This window comes from Capra hircus, chromosome 10, assembly GCF_001704415.2.
Source record: "Capra hircus breed San Clemente chromosome 10, ASM170441v1, whole genome shotgun sequence".
Taxonomy (NCBI): Eukaryota; Metazoa; Chordata; class Mammalia; order Artiodactyla; family Bovidae; genus Capra; species Capra hircus.
This window is the reverse complement of record NC_030817.1, coordinates 22258270-22276998: the sequence shown is the minus strand read 5'-3', so window position 1 is coordinate 22276998 and position 18729 is coordinate 22258270. Positions and strand designations below refer to the sequence as shown.

At 41.0% G+C, this 18729-nt stretch overlaps 1 protein-coding gene across 3 annotated transcripts in view; it reads right to left on the bottom strand.

Moving 5' to 3' along the window:
• Positions 1-18729, bottom strand: part of DCAF5 (DDB1 and CUL4 associated factor 5) — a 94726-nt gene that overhangs the window by 20021 nt on the left and 55976 nt on the right. For all 3 annotated transcript variants that reach the window (XM_018054043.1, XM_005686012.3, XM_018054042.1), the window contains one exon: positions 7226-7292. In XM_018054043.1, the coding sequence (XP_017909532.1) occupies positions 7226-7292 (67 nt within the window). The remainder of the gene's footprint in view (positions 1-7225; positions 7293-18729) is intronic.

Below are 18729 nucleotides of genomic sequence, written 5' to 3'. Positions count from 1 at the left end.
TAGGCCTAATGCTCCTTCCTATACACCATGATGACTCTATACATAACTGTCAGTCTGTTTATCTTCATAACTGTCACATAAAAACAGATGCTCTTCCTACGTACTTCAGAGGTGTAAAACATATTGATGGGTTTTTTTTTTTCTTTGCCACAGTGAAATTCCCAGTTCTATTCCTTCCTCTGATTTTTAAACAGGTTTTTAGAAATGAGTTGTTATTTGAAATCAATTGAAAAAAATTGAGCCTAATTTTCCAGGTAGGAAGTTTTACCCTGAGTATTAGGTCTTACATCTTGAAATTATTTCCTCAACCTACTAGGAAGCCCTATGTGAATTACTTAGCCAACTGGCTAATTCTGTTTATATAATAATACTAAGTTTTGTTTATATAATAAATAAATTTCATCTCTTTGGCGTTTGTGTAGCAAAAACATTTCCCCAGTGATTGTCAGTCTTTCTGAACAGAAGTGTGGAGAAGAAAAAGATGCCCCTGCTCTTGGCTCACACTTAGCACTGCTCTCCGCCTAGTTCTCAGCATCTGGCATGCACCGAGAAGCACACGGCTGGCATTCAATAAAAAATGTCGACTGCGTGTCATCTGATTATGCCATTAAGGCATATAACAGCAAGCCAACTTCCCCACATAGCCTGCCTCAGTGTCTTACTCTGAAATGGCATGAACAGAGAGAGCAACTCAGCCTCATTCCAGATCTGTTAAGTCAAAGAGGCAGTAGATTAGATTAGGAATTTCCTGACAGACTTTCCATCATCTAAGCATTCAAAGCTAAAACCCAAGGCCACTTCAAGCCCTTATATGTTATGTCTGGCTCACTGAACCTTGCTAAATGTTTTTTAGAACTACAAATGGCCAACAGTTAAAAATAGAGAAATTACACAGAAGAAATTTCTAATCACTGGAGTTGCTCTGGGGCAACAAGCAGGCTATCAGGGTGGGCAACCTAGCAGAGGGCTTCAGTTAAAATTCCTCCATAAAAGTGTACTTGAATACACGTTAAGTTATAACTCAAAAGAATTATTGTGGGGATGGGTACGTGAGCAGAAAATTCTATAGACCACTGATCTAGGCTAAGTAAACTCCAGCATGTAAATGCCTCTGCTGGGATATGATGTTTTCATTTTTATTCATTTAATAATATTTTACTTCTATTGTGATTTTTCTTTGACAAACATTTATTCACTAGTTTTTAAATTTCTTTTCATCAGGGAATAAAAAAAGAATACTGAAAATAGCATAAAAAGTATAAGTTAGGGCTTCCCTGGTGGCTCAGTGGTAAAGAATCCACCTGCCAGTGCAGGAGATACAGGTTTGATCCCCGGTCTGGGAAGATCCCACACGCCACTGGGCACCTGAGCTCATGCACCACAACTACTGAGCCCGTGCTCTAGAGCCAGGAGTTGCAGCTACTGAAGCCCCTGTGCCTAGGGCCCCATGCTCTGCAGTGAGAGAAGCCACTATAATGAGAAGCCCTTGGCACCACAGCTGGAGAGTAGGCCCCCCTCCCCCGCTCACTGCAAATAGAGAAAAGCCCACATAGCAACAAAGACCCAGCACAGCTGAAAGTAAATAAGCAAAATCATAAGCCAAATGAAAGTTTAAAAAGTACAGCTTAATGAAATTTTGTAAGACGAACACCTATATAACCAACACCCAGGTCAAGAAATGGAATTTTTCTTGGCTGTTTAGAGGCCTCTATGTGCCTCATTCCTATTACAACCTCTTCCTTTCCCCAAAGAGATCATCATTATCCTGGGACTTCCTGGGTGGTCTAGTAGTTAGGAATCCACCTGCCAATGCAGGGGACACGGGTTTGATCCCATATACCGCAGAGCAACTAAGTCGGGGCGCCGCGACCACTGACGCCTACACGGCCTAGAGCTCAGGCTCCACAGCAAGAGAAGCCACCAGGATGAAAAGCCCGCACACCTTGATGAAGAGTAGCTCCTGCCTACCATACCTGGAAAAAGCCTGCACTCAGCAAAGACCCAGGGCAGCCAAACAAACAAAAAACCCCAAATACACCATTACCTTGACTTCTGTATTAATCACTTTCTTGCTTTTTAAAACAATTTTTATTCATTTCAGTATACATTCCTAAATCCTTTTCATTTGGGATGGGGGGAGGGCGGTGGTGGGCACACCACACAGCTTGTGGGATCTTAGTTCCACAAGCAAGGATCAAATCCGGGCCTTAGGTAGTGAAAACATGCAGTCCCTAAACCACTGAACCGCCACTGAATTCCTCCAGGGAATTCCCTCCTAAATAGTTTTGCTTTGGTTAATGTATCTTTTGGAATTTTTTTATACAACAGGTTACTCCCTGTCCATCCTTTATTTTATCATCAGAATGTATCTGTTGAAGAACATAAGATCATTTCACCTATAGTTTCTGACAGTCTGGGTTTTGTGGATTGCATCCTCACAATGTAGTAGTAATACAACACACCCCTCCGTCCTCTGTGCTACTTGCAAATCAAAGCTAGAGCCTAATGTCTGATCAGATTCAGGGTTGTTGTACTTTGCAAGACTCTAGGCACCACCATGTTTCCCATCAGCATGCTCATAATGTCTAGCTGCCTTTCTTTTTGTAATGCAAATAACCAGTCGATGCTCAATGTGTAGATGCATTAATTCACGAAGGCTGCTAAGTAATTATATTAAAACTCTATAATTTCTTTTTTTAAATGCCTTTTATTTTACCTATATTTTTGAAAGATATTTTCCTCGTGTATAGAATTCAAGGTTGGCAGGTTTTAATTCTTTAAGCACTTCAGAGATATCCTTCTATTACAGTCTGGCTCCCATCTTTTGATCATCAATCTTACTGCTGTTTATTTACAGGTAATTTGTCCATTTTCTCAGGCTGCTTTTAGACTTTTTCTCATTATCTTTTGCTTTCAGTAGTTTGATTTATGATGTGCCTAGGTGTGTTGTATTTACTCTGCTTGTTTCAATCTGTATAGTTGTATTTACTTTGGAGTTTTTGAAACTGAAAATTGGCATATTTCATTTGTTCTGGAAACTTTCAGCTATATATTTCTATATTTCTTCATATATCACTTCTGCTTCACTTTCTCTTATCCTTCTGGGATTTCAATTTCATATGGATATGGCAGATCACCCATGTCCCTCTTGTCTCTTACACTCTGGTTTAGCTCTTCCCATTCTCTATTCTCATTGTCCTTCAGTTCGAATGTCTTCTATTGACCTGTCTTTGATTCACCAAACCTTTCGTTTCACAATTAAACCCAGCCAAAAAATTCTTAGTATTAGACATATTTTTCAGCTTTAGAATGTCTACATTTTTTTCCAAGTAGATTCCAATTCTCTGTTGAAATTCTCCAACTTTTTATCCATTTTGTCCATCTTTTCTATTTTCTTTATCACATTTACAATATTTAAAGCTCCTGATTATTTGACTTCAGTATCTAGATAATATTGTGGATTGGCTTCTTTTGATCCCTGACCACATTTTCCTGTTTCATAACTTTTTTACTGCATACTGGACACTGAGGATAAAGAACCACAGTGACTGTTATGGACTGAACTGTGTCTCTCGCAAATTCGTATCTCAACGCCCCAACCCCGCAAGGTGACTATTTGGAGACAGAGGCTTTAAGGAGATAATTAACGTTAAACAAATTATAAGGGTAGGACTCTAATCCAATAAGACTGATGTTCTCATAAGAGGAGGAAGGGACATCAGCAATGAGACATTAGCAAGAAAAGGCCATGTGAGAGCACAAAGAGAGGACAGTCATCAGCAAGCCCAGGAGAGAGGTCTCGGGAGAAATCAAACTTGCCAGAACCTTGATTATGGACATCCAGAACTGTGAGAAAATACATTTCTGATGTTTAAATAACCCAGTCTGTGGGATTTTGTTATGGCAGCTGTAGTAGACTGATACAGAGATGAAAGTCATTTCCTCCATCTAGCATTTACCCATTCTACTTCTTTCCTCAGGAAGGTAAGGGGCTGATCACCCTCAATCCAATCAGGAGGGACCAGGTCAGGGCTGGATTGCTTCTTTAGTCAGACTAAGTCTACTTCTGGTTTCAAAGCTCTCAAAGGCAAGACCTGGAGACTGCAGGTTGCAGGTCTCTTCCACTAATGGGGGTTTGTGTCCTACACGCCAGGAGACTGCAAGAGACTGCACTTTGCCTTTCTGGTCCAGCTCCGTCCTCGAGTGTGGCCTCTTGGGCTTCTGATGGAGAGCCTGAGAAACCTCTGTTCTCTGCTTCTGTCCTTTGGAGGTTTTAAGCTTATCTCTGTGTCATCCTCTTCCAAGCAGGTTCAAAATGCCCTGGGAGCAGCCCCCTCCCACTAGGGAACTCTGTCTCCTAAGCACTGTATACCACAGGCATTTCATTCTGCTTTCCAGTCTAGTCCCCTTTCCTCAGTGCAACCCCAGCACCCAGCAAATGTCCTACGGAGAAGGCTGGTCATGTGCTTGGGGTTCCTCTGAATCTAATATATCCTATCAACCCATGTGGCTGTTGAAAACCCCTGGTAGAGGCTGTCCATGGTAGCTCCATCGACAACCTGGGCACAGATGCCGTCAGGACAGAGCATGGCCAGACCTTCTGCTCAGTTGGGAAGGTTCTTCGTTCTTCAGAACTTTAGTTCTTCTCACACACTATCACCACAGCTCTCTGACATCTTTAAAAAGGTGGCTTTTGTAATTTGAGTTTTGTACTTATTGCAATGGGAACTTACTGCACCCTATGTGGAATCTGCTGCTGCTGCTAAGTCGCTTTAGTCGTGTCAGACTCTGTGTGCGACCCCATAGACGGCAGCCCACCAGGCTCCCCCGTCCCTGGGATTCTCCAGGCAAGAACACTAGAGTGGGTTGCCATTTCCTCCTCCAATGCATGAAAATAAAAAGTGAAAGCGAAGTTGCTCAGTTGTGTCCGACTCTTAGTGATCCCATGGACTGCAGCCCACCAGGCTCCTCTGTCCATGGGATTTTCCAGACAAGAGTACTGGAGTGGGGTGCCATGAAATCTAACTATTTTTCAATAGAAATTTTACATCATTCCTTTTTCCTCTTTAAAATAACATTTCTATTTTACTTACTTTCCCCCAAATTTCAACACAATATATTTTTATAAAAATTCTATCAGATTCACCAACAAAACTATAAATACAAATTCAAAATTTTTCTATTTGCTGTGACCGTAAGGCTCTAAGTGTTAACATTTTGATACTGTATAGGATTAGAGTTACCATTACAATTACAACTCAGTAGCTCAGTTGTGTCTGACTCTTTTGTGACCCCGTGGACTGTAGCCCGCCAGGCTCCTCTGCCCATGGGACTTTCCAGGCAAGAATACTGGAATGGGTTGCCATTTCCTTCTCCAAGGAACTACAACTCTTACTGGAACACAACTGATCCAAACAGATATACTTTTAATGTTTTATAAAAACCAATTACTATAAAAAGAAGCAATTTATTGCATTAGAAGATAAGAGAGAAGGGAGGGGGCAGGTTGGGCTATAGCCCTATGATTAAAGAATCCGTCTGCTTTTTTTTTGTCACTGTAAGAGATTTTTATACCTTAGGGGCAATGCACTATGCCAAGGTTCAAGTGGTCAGATACTTCTGGAATATTTCTGATTTTCTGGTATTTTTTGTTTGTCTGTTTGTTTGCTTCTTTTTCTGTAAAGTGGTAGATGGACAATAGGGAAAGGGGAGGTGGGAATAGACAATACATATGGAATTTAAGAATCTAGAAATGGATTCCTTTAAACTAACTGTGCCTGTACAATCCTTGGAAGGTCCAGGCACCCATTTCCCAGTTTCAGTACTGGAGTCCTAAATCAGTTCTGAGGGTCCCTGCCAACTCAGAGATTGCATTATCATCTACATATAAAGGCAGCCTAACAGTGGCCCATACCCTAAGCCAGTACGAAATCATCAGGGGAAAAAAATCTACACTACTACTGCTAATTCTTCCCCCTTCTCTCAATACAAACATGAAAAAGATTCCAGAGAACAGTCCTGGGAGAGGGAAATTATCCACCTTCCATTTAAAAAGTCAAATAGACTTAATGAAAAGTTTTCAAATCATGTACAATAATTATTAAGATACAATTAAGCCCCAAGTTTATTTCTCAGCTAATCAATCTAGGACTTATGGGGGTGGGAGACTTAATACAGGACTAATTCTAGAGATAGAACATCATTTTTTGTTCAGATAGACTGTTGCTGTCCCATCTGGTTATACGTCAAAGGTAAGATGCTTCATTCACACTTTCCAAATTCCAGAAGGGGAAAAAGGCCTTTTGTAACTTGTTTAGTAACCAGAGCATAGCAATAGGATAGCTTTTCCAAAAGTAAGCCTCATCAAATTCTGAAAGGCAGATGTTTGGTAACAATATTGTTAATTCAGCAATAGGCAAGCCAACAACTTTCCTCAACCCTAAGCCCTAGACACATTTTGTGTAATATTATCAGCACAGTCTTCTATTCCTTTCCGACCACTTTCCAGTTTGATGTCATGTATCACCTGGAGCAGATGGCTGTATTGAACTGTCCTGAGAATAAAAAATAGGCATTTTTCTACCAGTAGGAAGCCACCAGTGAGACACTCAGCTGAGCACCTGAAGACACTGGTATCAAGAATGATCCCTGCTGCCTAGAAGCTCAGATGGCCTAGATCCAAACTTACAGAAAGCTTTTTCAGAATATATCTAGAGCAAATGCGCAAACATTTCTTCCTAGTTTCTCTCACGTATGGGATCAGCCAAACTCCAGGGAGTACATCTGTCCATAAATAAATAAAGTTTCCCTTTAGTAAACATCACCAGGGAGGCCAAGGGAAGGGCAGAGGCCCTAACAACTGTTTGTAGAGTAATAAGCGGAGCAGGAATGTGTGCATCGATAAAGGAAAAGCAAGGTAAAAAATATTCCAAGTGTGAAACAGGAGAGAGGAAAATGAAGAGGAGGCGCTCTAAGAAGTCTAAAGAAAAGTTCTTAGGAGAAAAAAATCTGAGCGTGATTATGTCAGATAAGGGTATGCATGAAGGTTATAGCTAAATCTGGCTTCTAATTTTTAAAGTTTGCTTTGGTCACTCTCCAGTAAATTTGTTATATTAAAGGAGAAATATCTTCCTCTGTTTCTACAGATCTGCCCTTTCAGGGCACAGCACGCAGAAGGTCAATAGAGCCAACATTAGCAGCAGGTTCATTCTAAGGATATGCTCACCTGCTTCTGGATCTGCAGGAATTCTCCACATGTACAGGTTGAAGTCATCAGAGCCTGAAAGGATATACTGTTGAAACAAAAAAATATGTATTTATTACTTATGTACTGATTGATAATATATGTATCTACTTATCTATACAGGTAAAGGTTTTTTAAAAATAAACAAGATAAATGAACATATAGTCATAAGGCACAGCACAGAACTCTCTTAAAAGTATCTACAAATCAGAAGACTAGCTGGCTAAAACTCAGCAAAACTGAGTTTTAAAACAACCAAACAGTTTTAAAACAACCAAACTGATTTAAAAATGGGCAAAGGATATGAATAGATATTTCTCCAGAGAAAGTATAAAAATGGCCAATAACATGAAAAAATGCTTATCACTAATCACTAGGGAAATTACAACGAAAACCACAATGAAGCACCACTTTACACCAATTAGGATGGCTGTTACCAAAGGCAAACAAGCAGAAAACAAGTGTTCGTGAGTATGTGGAGAAACTGGACCCCCTGTGGACTGTTGGTGGGGCTATATAATGGTGCAATCATTGTGGAACAGAAAATGGAGGCTCCTCAAAAAGTTAAACATAGAACTATCATATAACCCAGAAATTCCACTCCCAGGTATATACCAAACAACTGAAAGCAGGAACTCAAGATATCAGTACACTAATGTTCATAGTATAATGCTAACAACAGCCAAAAAGCGGAGATGACCTAAATGTACATCAATGGATGAGCAGACAAATAAAATGTGGTATATATATCCACACAATGGAATATTATTTAGCCTTAAATAGAAAATTCTGACACGTGCTACAACATGGGTGAAAACTGAAGACATTTTGGTAAATGAAATAAGCCAAATACAAAAAGACAGCTGTTGTATGAGGAACAGAGGGTAGTCAAATTCACAGAGACAGAAAGCAGAATGGTAGTTTCCAAGGACAGGGAGGGAAGAGAAATGGGGCGCTACTGTTTAATGAGTACAGAATTTCAGTCTAGACAGATGAAAAGGTTCTGGAGATGGGCAGTTGTGATGGTTACACAACAATGTGAATATACTTAATGCCGCAAAACTACACACTTTAGATGGCTACAGTGTTAAGTTTTATATTACATATACTTTATACCACATTTTTTAAAAAAAAAAAATTTAAAATTTAGGAGTTTCCCAGAGACCTTTTATGCAAGCCCAAGCATCCTGAACTTGCCTGTTGTCATCTGACATCATTGAATAGGATGCCACTGTCAATCCAGCTATGAGTTAGCATCCCTTTTATGGGGTGGCTTCAAACTGATCTCAAAAAGACAGGACACTAAGCCAGATCTATTCTATTAGAACTCATAAGAGCACTGTCTAACACTGTCTAATGGCAATCAGTGAGCAATTCTGTGAGTTCACTTATTTCCAAAGATTAACAGAAGTGCTCTACCTTAAGTTTAGCTCAGCATTACTTCCTGCCTTTTGGTCCCATCTGCTTATTTACCTAGAAAATTAAAGGCCTACAGTTTTCTAATGAAAAATTCTGACTTAAAAATGACACTATCAGTTCAGTTCAGTCGCTCAGTCGTGTCCGACTCTTTGCGACCCCATGAATCACAGCATGCCAGGCCTCCCTGTCCATCACCATCTCCCAGAGTTCACTCAGACTCACGTCCATCAAGTCCGTGATGCCATCCAGCTATCTCATCCTCGGTCGTCCCCTTTTCCTCCTGCCCCCAATCCCTCCCAGCATCAGAGTCTTTTCCAATGAGTCAACTCTTCGCATGAGGGGGCCAAAGTACTGGAGCTTCAGCTTCAGCATCATTCCTTTCGAAGAAATCCCAGGGTTGATCTCCTTCAGAATGGACAGGCTGGATCTCCTTGCAGTCCAAGGGACTCTCAAGAGTCTTCTCCAACACCACAGTTCAAAAGCATCAATTCTTCGGCGCTCAGCCTTCCTCACAGTCCAACTCTCACATCCATACATGACCACTGGAAAAACCATAGCCTTGACTAGACGGACCTTTAGTCGGCAAAGTAATGTCTCTGCTTTTGAATATACTATCTAGGTTGGTCATCACTTTTCTTCCAAGGAGTAAGTGTCTTTTAATTTCATGGCTGCAGTCACCATCTGCAGTGATTTGGGAGCCCCAAAAAATTAAGTCTGACAATATTTCCACTGTTTCCCCATCTATTTCCCATGAAGTGATGGGACCAGATGCCATGATCTTCATTTTCTGAATGTTGAGATTTAAGCCAACTTTTTCACTCTCCTCTTTCACTTTCATCAAGAGGCTTTTTAGCTTCTCTTCACTTTCTCCCATAAGGGTGGTGTCATCTGCATATCTGAGGTTATTGATATTTCTCCTGGCAATCTTGATTCCAGCTTGTGTTTCTTCTAGTCCAGCGTTTCTCATGATGTACTCTGCATATAAGTTATATAAGCAGGGTGACAATATACAGCCTTGCGGTACTCCTTTTCCTGTTTGGAACCAGTCTGTTGTTCCATGTCCAGTTCTAACTGTTGCTTCCTGGCCTGCATACAGATTTCTCAAGAGGTAGGTCAGGTGGTCTGGTATTCCCACCTCTCTCAGATTTTCCACGGTTGATTGTGATCCACACAGTCAAAGGCTTTGGCATAGTCAATAAAGCAGAAATAGATGTTTTTCTGGAAATCTCTTGCTTTTCCCATGATCCAGCGGATGTTGGCAATTTGATCTCTGGTTCCTCTGCCTTTTCTAAAAACAGCTTGAACGTCAGGGAGTTCACGGTTCACGTATTGCTGAAGCCTGGCTTGGAGAATTTTGAGCATTACTTTACTAGCATGTGAGATGAGTGCAATTGTGCAGTAGTTTGAGCATTCTTTGCATTGCCTTTCTTTGGAATTGGAATGAAAACTGACCTTTTCCAGTTCTGTGGAAAACTGCTGAGTTTTCCAAATTTGCTGGCATATTGAGTGCAGCACTTTCACAGCATCATCTTTCAGGATTTGAAATAGCTCAACTGGAATTCCATCACCTCCACTAGCTTTGTTCGTAGTGATGCTTTCTAAGGCCCACTTGACTTCACATTCCAAGATGTCTGGCTCTAGATGAGTGATCACATCATCATGATTATCTGGGTCGTGAAGATCTTTTTTGTACAGTTCTTCCGTGTATTCTTGCCACCTCTTCTTAATATCTTCTGCTTCTGTTAGGTCCAGACCATTTCTGTCCTTCATCGGGCCCATCTTTGCATGAAATGTTCCCTCGGTATCTCTAATTTTCTTGAAGAGATCTCTAGTCTTTCCCATTCTGTTGTTTTCTTCTATTTAAAAAGTAAGTCCAATATATGCACAACCTCATGCCTAATTAAAATATGTTATTAAATACATTATAATCATTAAAAGTCAATTTACCAGTCTTCAAAACACTAGTAGTGACATGATAAAGGAGATAAAGAAACTTGTATTCAAAGATGAAGAAAACATTATCCACGGGGACTAGGTGATTTGGCCCAGGGCACAGAGGAAAAAGAAGTGGGTTCAGGTTCCTCATCTGGTTTCTCGTTGCTCTGGTTTGAATGTTTGTGTCCCTCTCAGATTCACATGTTCAAATCCTAATGCCCAATGTGGTAATATTAGAAGATGGCGCCTTTGGGAAATGATTGTGTCTTGAGGGTAGAGCCTTCATAAATGGGATTAGCACTCTTTTAAAAGAGACCCTACAGAGCTCCCTAGCTCCTTCCACCATGTGAAGAAAGTGAAGTCAGCTGGCTGCAACCATGAAGACAGCGTATACCACAATCCAATCAGGTTGGCACCCTGACCTTGGACTTCCAGCCTCCATAACTGTTAGAAAGAAATTACTGAAATTGTAAGAATCATAAGTCACCCAGTCTGTGTTTGTTATGGCAACCAGAAGAGGCTAAGGCTCCTTTAGTTCTAGGATTCTATGATTACCCTGTGAAGGAATGACTGAAGCCAGATCAGGGCTGAAAGTCCCTAAACTGCTGGCCCATGGTTACTTGACAAGTCACTACATAAGTATGCTCAAAATAAAGAAACTCAGTCTAGGCCTACCACACTTCAACTAAAAAGTTTCCTCAACAACAAAACCCAAAGATTTTAAAAATGGGCAAAGTACTTGAACAGACATTCTCCACAGAAGAAACATGATGGTCATATACAAATGGCCAATAAGCACACGAAAAGAAGCTCAACGTCACTCATCATTAGGGAAAGGCATATCAAAACCACAGTGAGATACCGTCTCACACTCATTAGGATGACTACTATCAAAAAAATAGAAAACAGTTCCTCAAAAAATTAAGAATAAAATTACTACATGAGTCATCAATTCCACCTCTGGATATATATCTTAAAGAACTGAATGCAGGATCTCTTAGAGATATTTATATAACAATGTTCATAGCAGTTTTATTTATAACAGCCAAAGAGGGAAGCAACCCAAGTGCCCATCATCAGATGAACGTATAAACAAAACGTGGTGTGTACACGTGATGGAATATAATTCAGATTTCAAAAGGAAGGAAATTCTGACATGAGCTACAACACGGACGTATCCTGAACATTGTGTGTTCATGACAAGAAGGCAAATACTGTATGCTTCCATTTATGAGGCTAATAGAATAACTGTAGTCAAATCCATAGACACAGAAAGTAGAATGCTGGTTTACCAAGAGTGGGGGGCAGGGGAGAGTGGGGAGATAGTGTTAACTGGGTACACAGTTTCAGTTTTATAAGATGAAAAACTTTTAGAGACAGATGCTGGTGATGGTTACAGACCGATGTTAATGTACTTATCACCACAATACTATACACTTAAAATTTTTCCCTTAAAAATAAAAGAAAAAAGAGAAGATGAATCCTCCTTGTCTTGATTTAAGATCCACTCACTAACTCTGCAGTTTATGATACTATCTTATTTGAAGTTAGGAAGCTGGAATTCAGGAGCCCAAGGCTTTCCTCTCACAGCCTGTTTGGCTAAACCACCTAGTAGTTAGGGGGGAAAATTCATTAATTACACAAGAGCCAAGCACTTACATGCCAGGCACTCTGATGTTTACAAAAAAAATCAGGTAATATCCAGATTCCCAAGGAGCTTAATTTCAGTAGAAAACATACATGTAGGTACACAACTACCATGCCATGAAGTAGACATCACTAGGTGCTGTTATGAGAAATAAGGTGCCTAGTAAGTCACAGAGGTCAAGGCAAGACAGATTTGAGCCCTGAGCCACCCCCAGGTAAAGATGTGGTAGAAAAAGGTTAAAGCAAAGAGCAAAGATAAAGCTATGGTACCCGTGTGGCTTTAGCAGAAAGCGGAAGCATGGGTAACTCACTCCTTCATACCCGGCTCATGTCTCTCAGGCCTCACTGCTCAGTGTACCTGATCGCCAAGTGCCAGTATTCATGTCTCTTAGTCTAAAGTCTTCTCCAAGGCCCAGAAGGCTGCAGGCTGCTCTAGGGAATGAACCTCCTTGGGAGCAGGTTCCGACAATGATTCAAGGAAGCTGGCACATCGATATTCCACCTGGCTTGTTCCCAGGTAGAACAGCCTGAAGTGTGCGTCCTGAAGGATTTCCTGGTGGCTCAGTGGTGCTAAAGAATCCACCTATCGGTGCAGGAGAAGCAGTAGATGTGGGTTCGATCCCTGGGTTGGGAAGATCCCCTGGAGGAGGAAATGGCAACCACCCCAGTATTCTTGCCTGGAAAACGCCACTGACAGAAGCGCCTGGCAGGCTACAGCCCATGGGGTCACAACAGTCAGACACAAGGGAGTATGCACGCATGTCACGTGTTTTATACCCCTTCCCCTCAGGATCAAACTTCAACTGCCCACAGTTGTAGTTGGTTCACTAAGTCATCCTTCCTTTCCCTATTTCTCTTTTCCACTCCTGTGATATTTCCCACATTTCCAAATAAACTACTTGTATCTGAAATCTGAACCCAAATTAAGACACACAGGGGAGGGGGGACAGAACACAAAAGAACTGTGCGCTAATAATTCATATGTAAAATACACGTATTACTCAACAGCTCATCATTTCACGTTCTGTGTTTAAAAGAGGCTATAAAACTTCACACAGAGAATTCCCTCTACCCTGTGCCCACCCCCATACTTTTCCCAAACTAAACAAACAAAAAATAAATATTAAAAAAGGAGGGAGCTGAGGCTGGGCTTTTCAGAGGTTTTACTATTAATACATCACTGCGAAGGATCAGTGCTTCCCTCCTCTGTTCAACTATTCACCAGGGAAAGCCATGACAAGTTAAAGGGGACTCCCAGACAGAATGCTGACTCAGAAGAATGCCTCAGAAGGAAGAAAACGCCCGCAGAGCTAAGGCCTCTCGGATTTTATATGACAGCTCCAGAAACACAGAGAAAATGAGTACAACGTACAGGCTTCCTCTCAGGGATAAGGGCAATTCCCGACCCTTTCTTCCTCTTGCAACCACCACAAGGGAACAGTTCGGGATGATTTCCAAGGAGGGGGTCTTGACCCACTGCCGTCTAGTCAGACCGTTTAAGTGTTCACACACACTAGACTCACGTAACTGCCCTGAGGAATTCATTTATGGCATTTCTTGCTTGTCTGCTGGGCTCCTTCCAACATTAAAAGTTGGCTGCCTGGGATACTGCTGACTGTGGGAGAGTAAAATAAAAATGAGTCCATCCATGTATTCATTAAACAAATATTTATCGAATGTCTACTATGTGTCGGGCACTGTCCCAGGGAAAGGAGCACAGCACTGATCAAAAAAGACCCTGTCCCTACCTTCATGTGAGTTACATTTTATTGGGTGGGAAGAGGAAAAGAATTTTATGCATATGTACTGGAGACTGAATGGGGGAAAAAAGTTTATATATATATATATATATATATATGTAATATGTCTAGTAACAGTGTTACAGAGAAAAATTAAACAGCAGCTTAGAGCATATAGGGAGTGCTGGGGGTGCTTAGTTCCATTTTATATAGGGTGGTCACAGAAGGCCTCTCTGATAAAATGGCATTTCGAGCAGAGCCCCGAGGAAAATGAGGGAGCAAGTTACATGGATATCTGGGAGAAGAACATTCTAGGAGAAAGGCTAGAGCCCTGGGCTATTTTAAAATACAAGGAAGCCAAAAGAGATCTGTTTCTTCTCTTTTCCAATCCTCCCTTACCTTCTGTCTCTTTCTTTCTTTCTCTCCCTCCCACCCTCCTTCCTTATCTTTCTCTGTTTAAAGCTTTGCAAAAATAAGAATCATTTCACGTGCGCTGAGTCCAGAGATACAGTTAACATCATCAGAGCAGTTGGAAAGATTCCTCTCCTCCCAGATTGAGGGAGGTTGAAGCCTCTGACTGAGGGGTGAGTGACAAATTAAAAACTCACTTCCCATGAGTGTCTCACCTTGTATCCTAACACAGACCTATAGGGCAGGGTTCCAAAGGAGAAAGAACGTTTTAGGGGATCTGTTTTTTAGGCAATAGAAGCCCCACTTCCTAAAATGCTGAGGTATGGGGGAGGGGGGAGACCCACAGGCTACTTTAGATCAGCGAGTAGAAGACATACTCAGTTTTAACTTGGTCTTGTGGGTTAAGATAGGGGATACCAATGCAAAAATGAGCGTAAGTTCTTGTGTGGATGCACACCATCCATAATACTTCTCAGCTGGCCACAAAGCTTAAAGGTTGGCTTCACTTTAACCTCATCTCTTACTGTTCATTCATTTCATATCCCAAGAGGAAAGTCTGTTTACTGATCTGGATGCAACCCAGTCATCTTAAGCAGAGTTAACCTGAGGCCAGTGCATTTTATCTAACCCACGGTCAGTATGGAGATACTACCTTGTTCAAGCATACAAGAGCAACAATTCCTCTTAACAGGTTCAAGGAGCCACCAGCATGACCACCACCACCACCAACCACCCCACCCACATCACCGTATTAGCACTCTGTCACTATTTTATTCACCCACATGTCCTCTGTCAATCTATCAACCTTTAGAGAAAACAGGCACTCACAAAATACCCCTCTTCTGGTAGACTGCCATAATGCCCTCCAACAACTCCTCCCCTTTCTTCATCTTTTAGCATTCTCAAACCGAGCATGCTCTCAAGAAAGACTTTTTTCTACATGCAAAGGCATTTTGCTAACTGAACTCCTAGAGAGGCCCATGCCTCTAAATATAAAGACCACCTTTGTAGAGTGACCTAAGTCACAAGTAATTATTAATAACTTGAAAGTTCAAAGAAGGATCTAAATATGGCCTGCCACAGCAAAAATGGCTACTAAGTAGAAGCTTACTGGGAAAAAAATTATTTATTAGCCATCTTTAAGCAAAGCAATAGTTTCTTTTTCCCTAACATGGTATCGAAAACAAACTTATGGTGACCAAAGGGGAAATGTGATAGAGGGAGGGATAAATCAAGCCTGGGATGAACATACACACACTACTATTTACAAGACAGAGAATCAACAAAGACCTCCTGTAGAGCACAGGAAACTCTACTCAACACTGTGTGACAACCTATATGAGAAGAGAATCTGAAAAAGAATGAGTATGTGTACAAGCATAACTGACTCACTTTGCTGTACGCTTGAAACTACTACAGCATTGTAAATCAACTATACTTCCATATAATTTAAAAAAAGAAAATGCATCAGTAAAAAATTTAAAAATAAATAAACCTTAATGGTTAAACACACCAAATAAAGGGACAAATTTGGAATATAGATAATTCCCTATCAATTATATTTTAAGGCCTCACTGGGTTTATAAACAAAACAAAACAAAAAAAAGTCCCACTCTTCACATCCACCAAAATCTACATTAAAAAGAGGAAAAAGTTCTAAAAGGCAGGAGGATCAGGCCATCTACCTGATACACTCGAAAAATAACCCAGACTATGTCTTAGGTTCTTTACTAACATAGAAATCTCTTTCTGCTCAATTTCTCTGCCCTACTTCTCTCTCAAAGTGTGTATACACACACACACACACACACACACGATGTGTAAGTGTAAAGCGTCTGCATACGTGTGTTTGCACAGTATTTGATATTCCCCAATATCTGCTAATGGAGAAAGAAACATCAGTCAGCTACTGTTCACTGAGTACTGATCAATTTACACAGTTCTGAGGTTCTTCCCATAATAACTGATTAATTATTTCTCCAGTAAATGGCATCCCTGTCCAATTAACTGTATTGACTAGGACAGAAAAACCAGATGGCTCTCTGGCCTGGATCAGGAAGAGCAGAGAAACTGCTACTAACATTTAAATCAACCACAGTTCTCATTTCTCCCTGACCTTTGTCAGAAGGGGAAAAAAATGTGACTGAACAATTCTGTGATGTGCTCTCTATGAGATTATTTTCAGTAAAAGACTTGCCTATTGGTATATAATATACCTCTGATCATATCATTTATACTGAGTGCCTGCCACAAATATCATCCAAAAAAAACAAGAATATTTTTCTTTGGAAATGGCCAAAGCCATAGGTTTACATGATTTTATTTGGTAACAGAAAATAGACATCTGTTGGCTCCCAATAAAAGCAAACAAATATGCATACTCATAAGATTAACACTATTTTTTGCATGTGAAGTGATATGATTTTTGCTCCTTTGGATCATTTGCCATGTTAGCTCCACTAGGCTCCTGGAATTCTTTGGTTTATTAAAGTAACTAACGTTTACGGGTTCTGAGTAGGAAAAATTCTATTAACAAAGAAACGTTCCATAAAGACAGCCAATAACTGTGAAACAATCAGTAGGAAAGAAATTTAAAAAAAAAAAAACAAAAAAAACTCTAAGTCTCTAACAGCTGCTTGTAACAAAGTAGCCTGCGTTACTTAAAGATGAATCTTTGGCAAAACTCTTTTGGAAACCTGGGCAAGAGGCGTCATCAACCAGATGGCCTTCAGCAATCAATTTCTCTTCTGTGGTAAAGCTACTTAACGTAAACTCTACAAGCAGCATAGGGCAAGTAGTCAGGTTATACTCTGTTCCCATCATTAATATCTACCAGGGATTTCCAAGTGGAGCCCAGACTCCTAGTCAGGAACTATACATTAAAGGAACACTACCACGCTGCGTTAGCAGATCACATCAATTCTATTTATTTCTAAGAAGAAATCAGGTCACCTAGTGTTCCTTTGCTGGAGAAAGCAATGGCACCCCACTCCAGCACTCTTGCCTTGGAAAATCCCATGGACGGAGGAGCCTGGTGGGCTGCAGTCCATGGGGTTGCTACGAGTCAGACACGACTGAGCAACTTCACTTTCGCTTTTCATTTTCATGCATTGGAGGAGGAAATGGCAACCCACTCCAGTGTTCTTGCCTGGAGAATCCCAGGGACGAGGGAGCCTGGTAGGCTGCCGTCTCTGGGGTGGCACAGAGTCGGACACGACTGAAGCGACTTAGCAGCAGCAGCAGCAGCAGTGTTCCTTTTCAGTTTAACAATTAAACACTAGACTGTATCTAGTAGGTCTGCAAACACCCCAAAACCTTTTAAGCTTTCTAAGTTCTACATCAGCAAATGAACCAAAAGATGGTTTAATACTTGAGTTAGATCTTAATTCGGGATTGCTAATACTTGAAACCCCTAGTTTTCAGGAATTCCATAAACTCCTTAACATTATATGCAAAACTGTGTGCATATGTACATTTTTCTGAAATAAGTGTTCAAAGATTTTAGACTTTCAATGAGGCTCAGGATTAGAAAAGAATTATAAATGGCTTATTTAATAAGTTATTTTCATGCTACCTTCTCTCTATAGAATAAAGTTTCCTAAAATATTCACCTAAAAAATACATACAATATTCTGTGTTCAGCTCTTTCTCATCAGCCCATGGAAGAGGCTATCACCACTTGATCTGAAAACACAGGTGGCAGCATGCCTATGAGGAACAGGGTTCATCACAGGCAAGGAACTGAGTCTAGTCCTGGTTCAGCAGTTTCAAACCACACTAGACCTTAGTGTCATATGGGGATCGAACCTGTCCAACTACACCCAAAGGTCGCTGGGAGGATTAGTATGACATGAAAGCACTTTTGAAGCTAAAGTGCCAAAAATGTGTGTGTGCGTGCTCAGTTGCTCAGTCATGTACCACTCTTTGCAACCCCATGGACTACAGCCCACCAGGTTCCTCTGTCCACCAAATTTTTCAGGCAAGAATACTGGAGTGGGCTCTCACTTCCTCCTCTAGGGCATCTTCCCGACCTAGGGACTGAATCTGCATCTCCTGTATTGGCAGGCGGGTTCTTTACTGCTGTGCCACCTAGAAAGCCCAAAGGGCTAAAAATATATGACATAAAAGAAAGGCAAGAAGAAAGAGCTGACACAAAACAAGTCAAAGGAGACAGAACCCAAGAGTTGAATCCCCCCTGTGAAAGGGTGCCTTTATTTCCACTGAAGGGGAACATATGGTACACTAGGCCCCCAAGTGAGCTTAATCAGAGTTTTTACTGTTGCTTTTATTTAGTCGCTCAGTCGTGTCTGACTGTTTGCGACCCCAGCAACACGC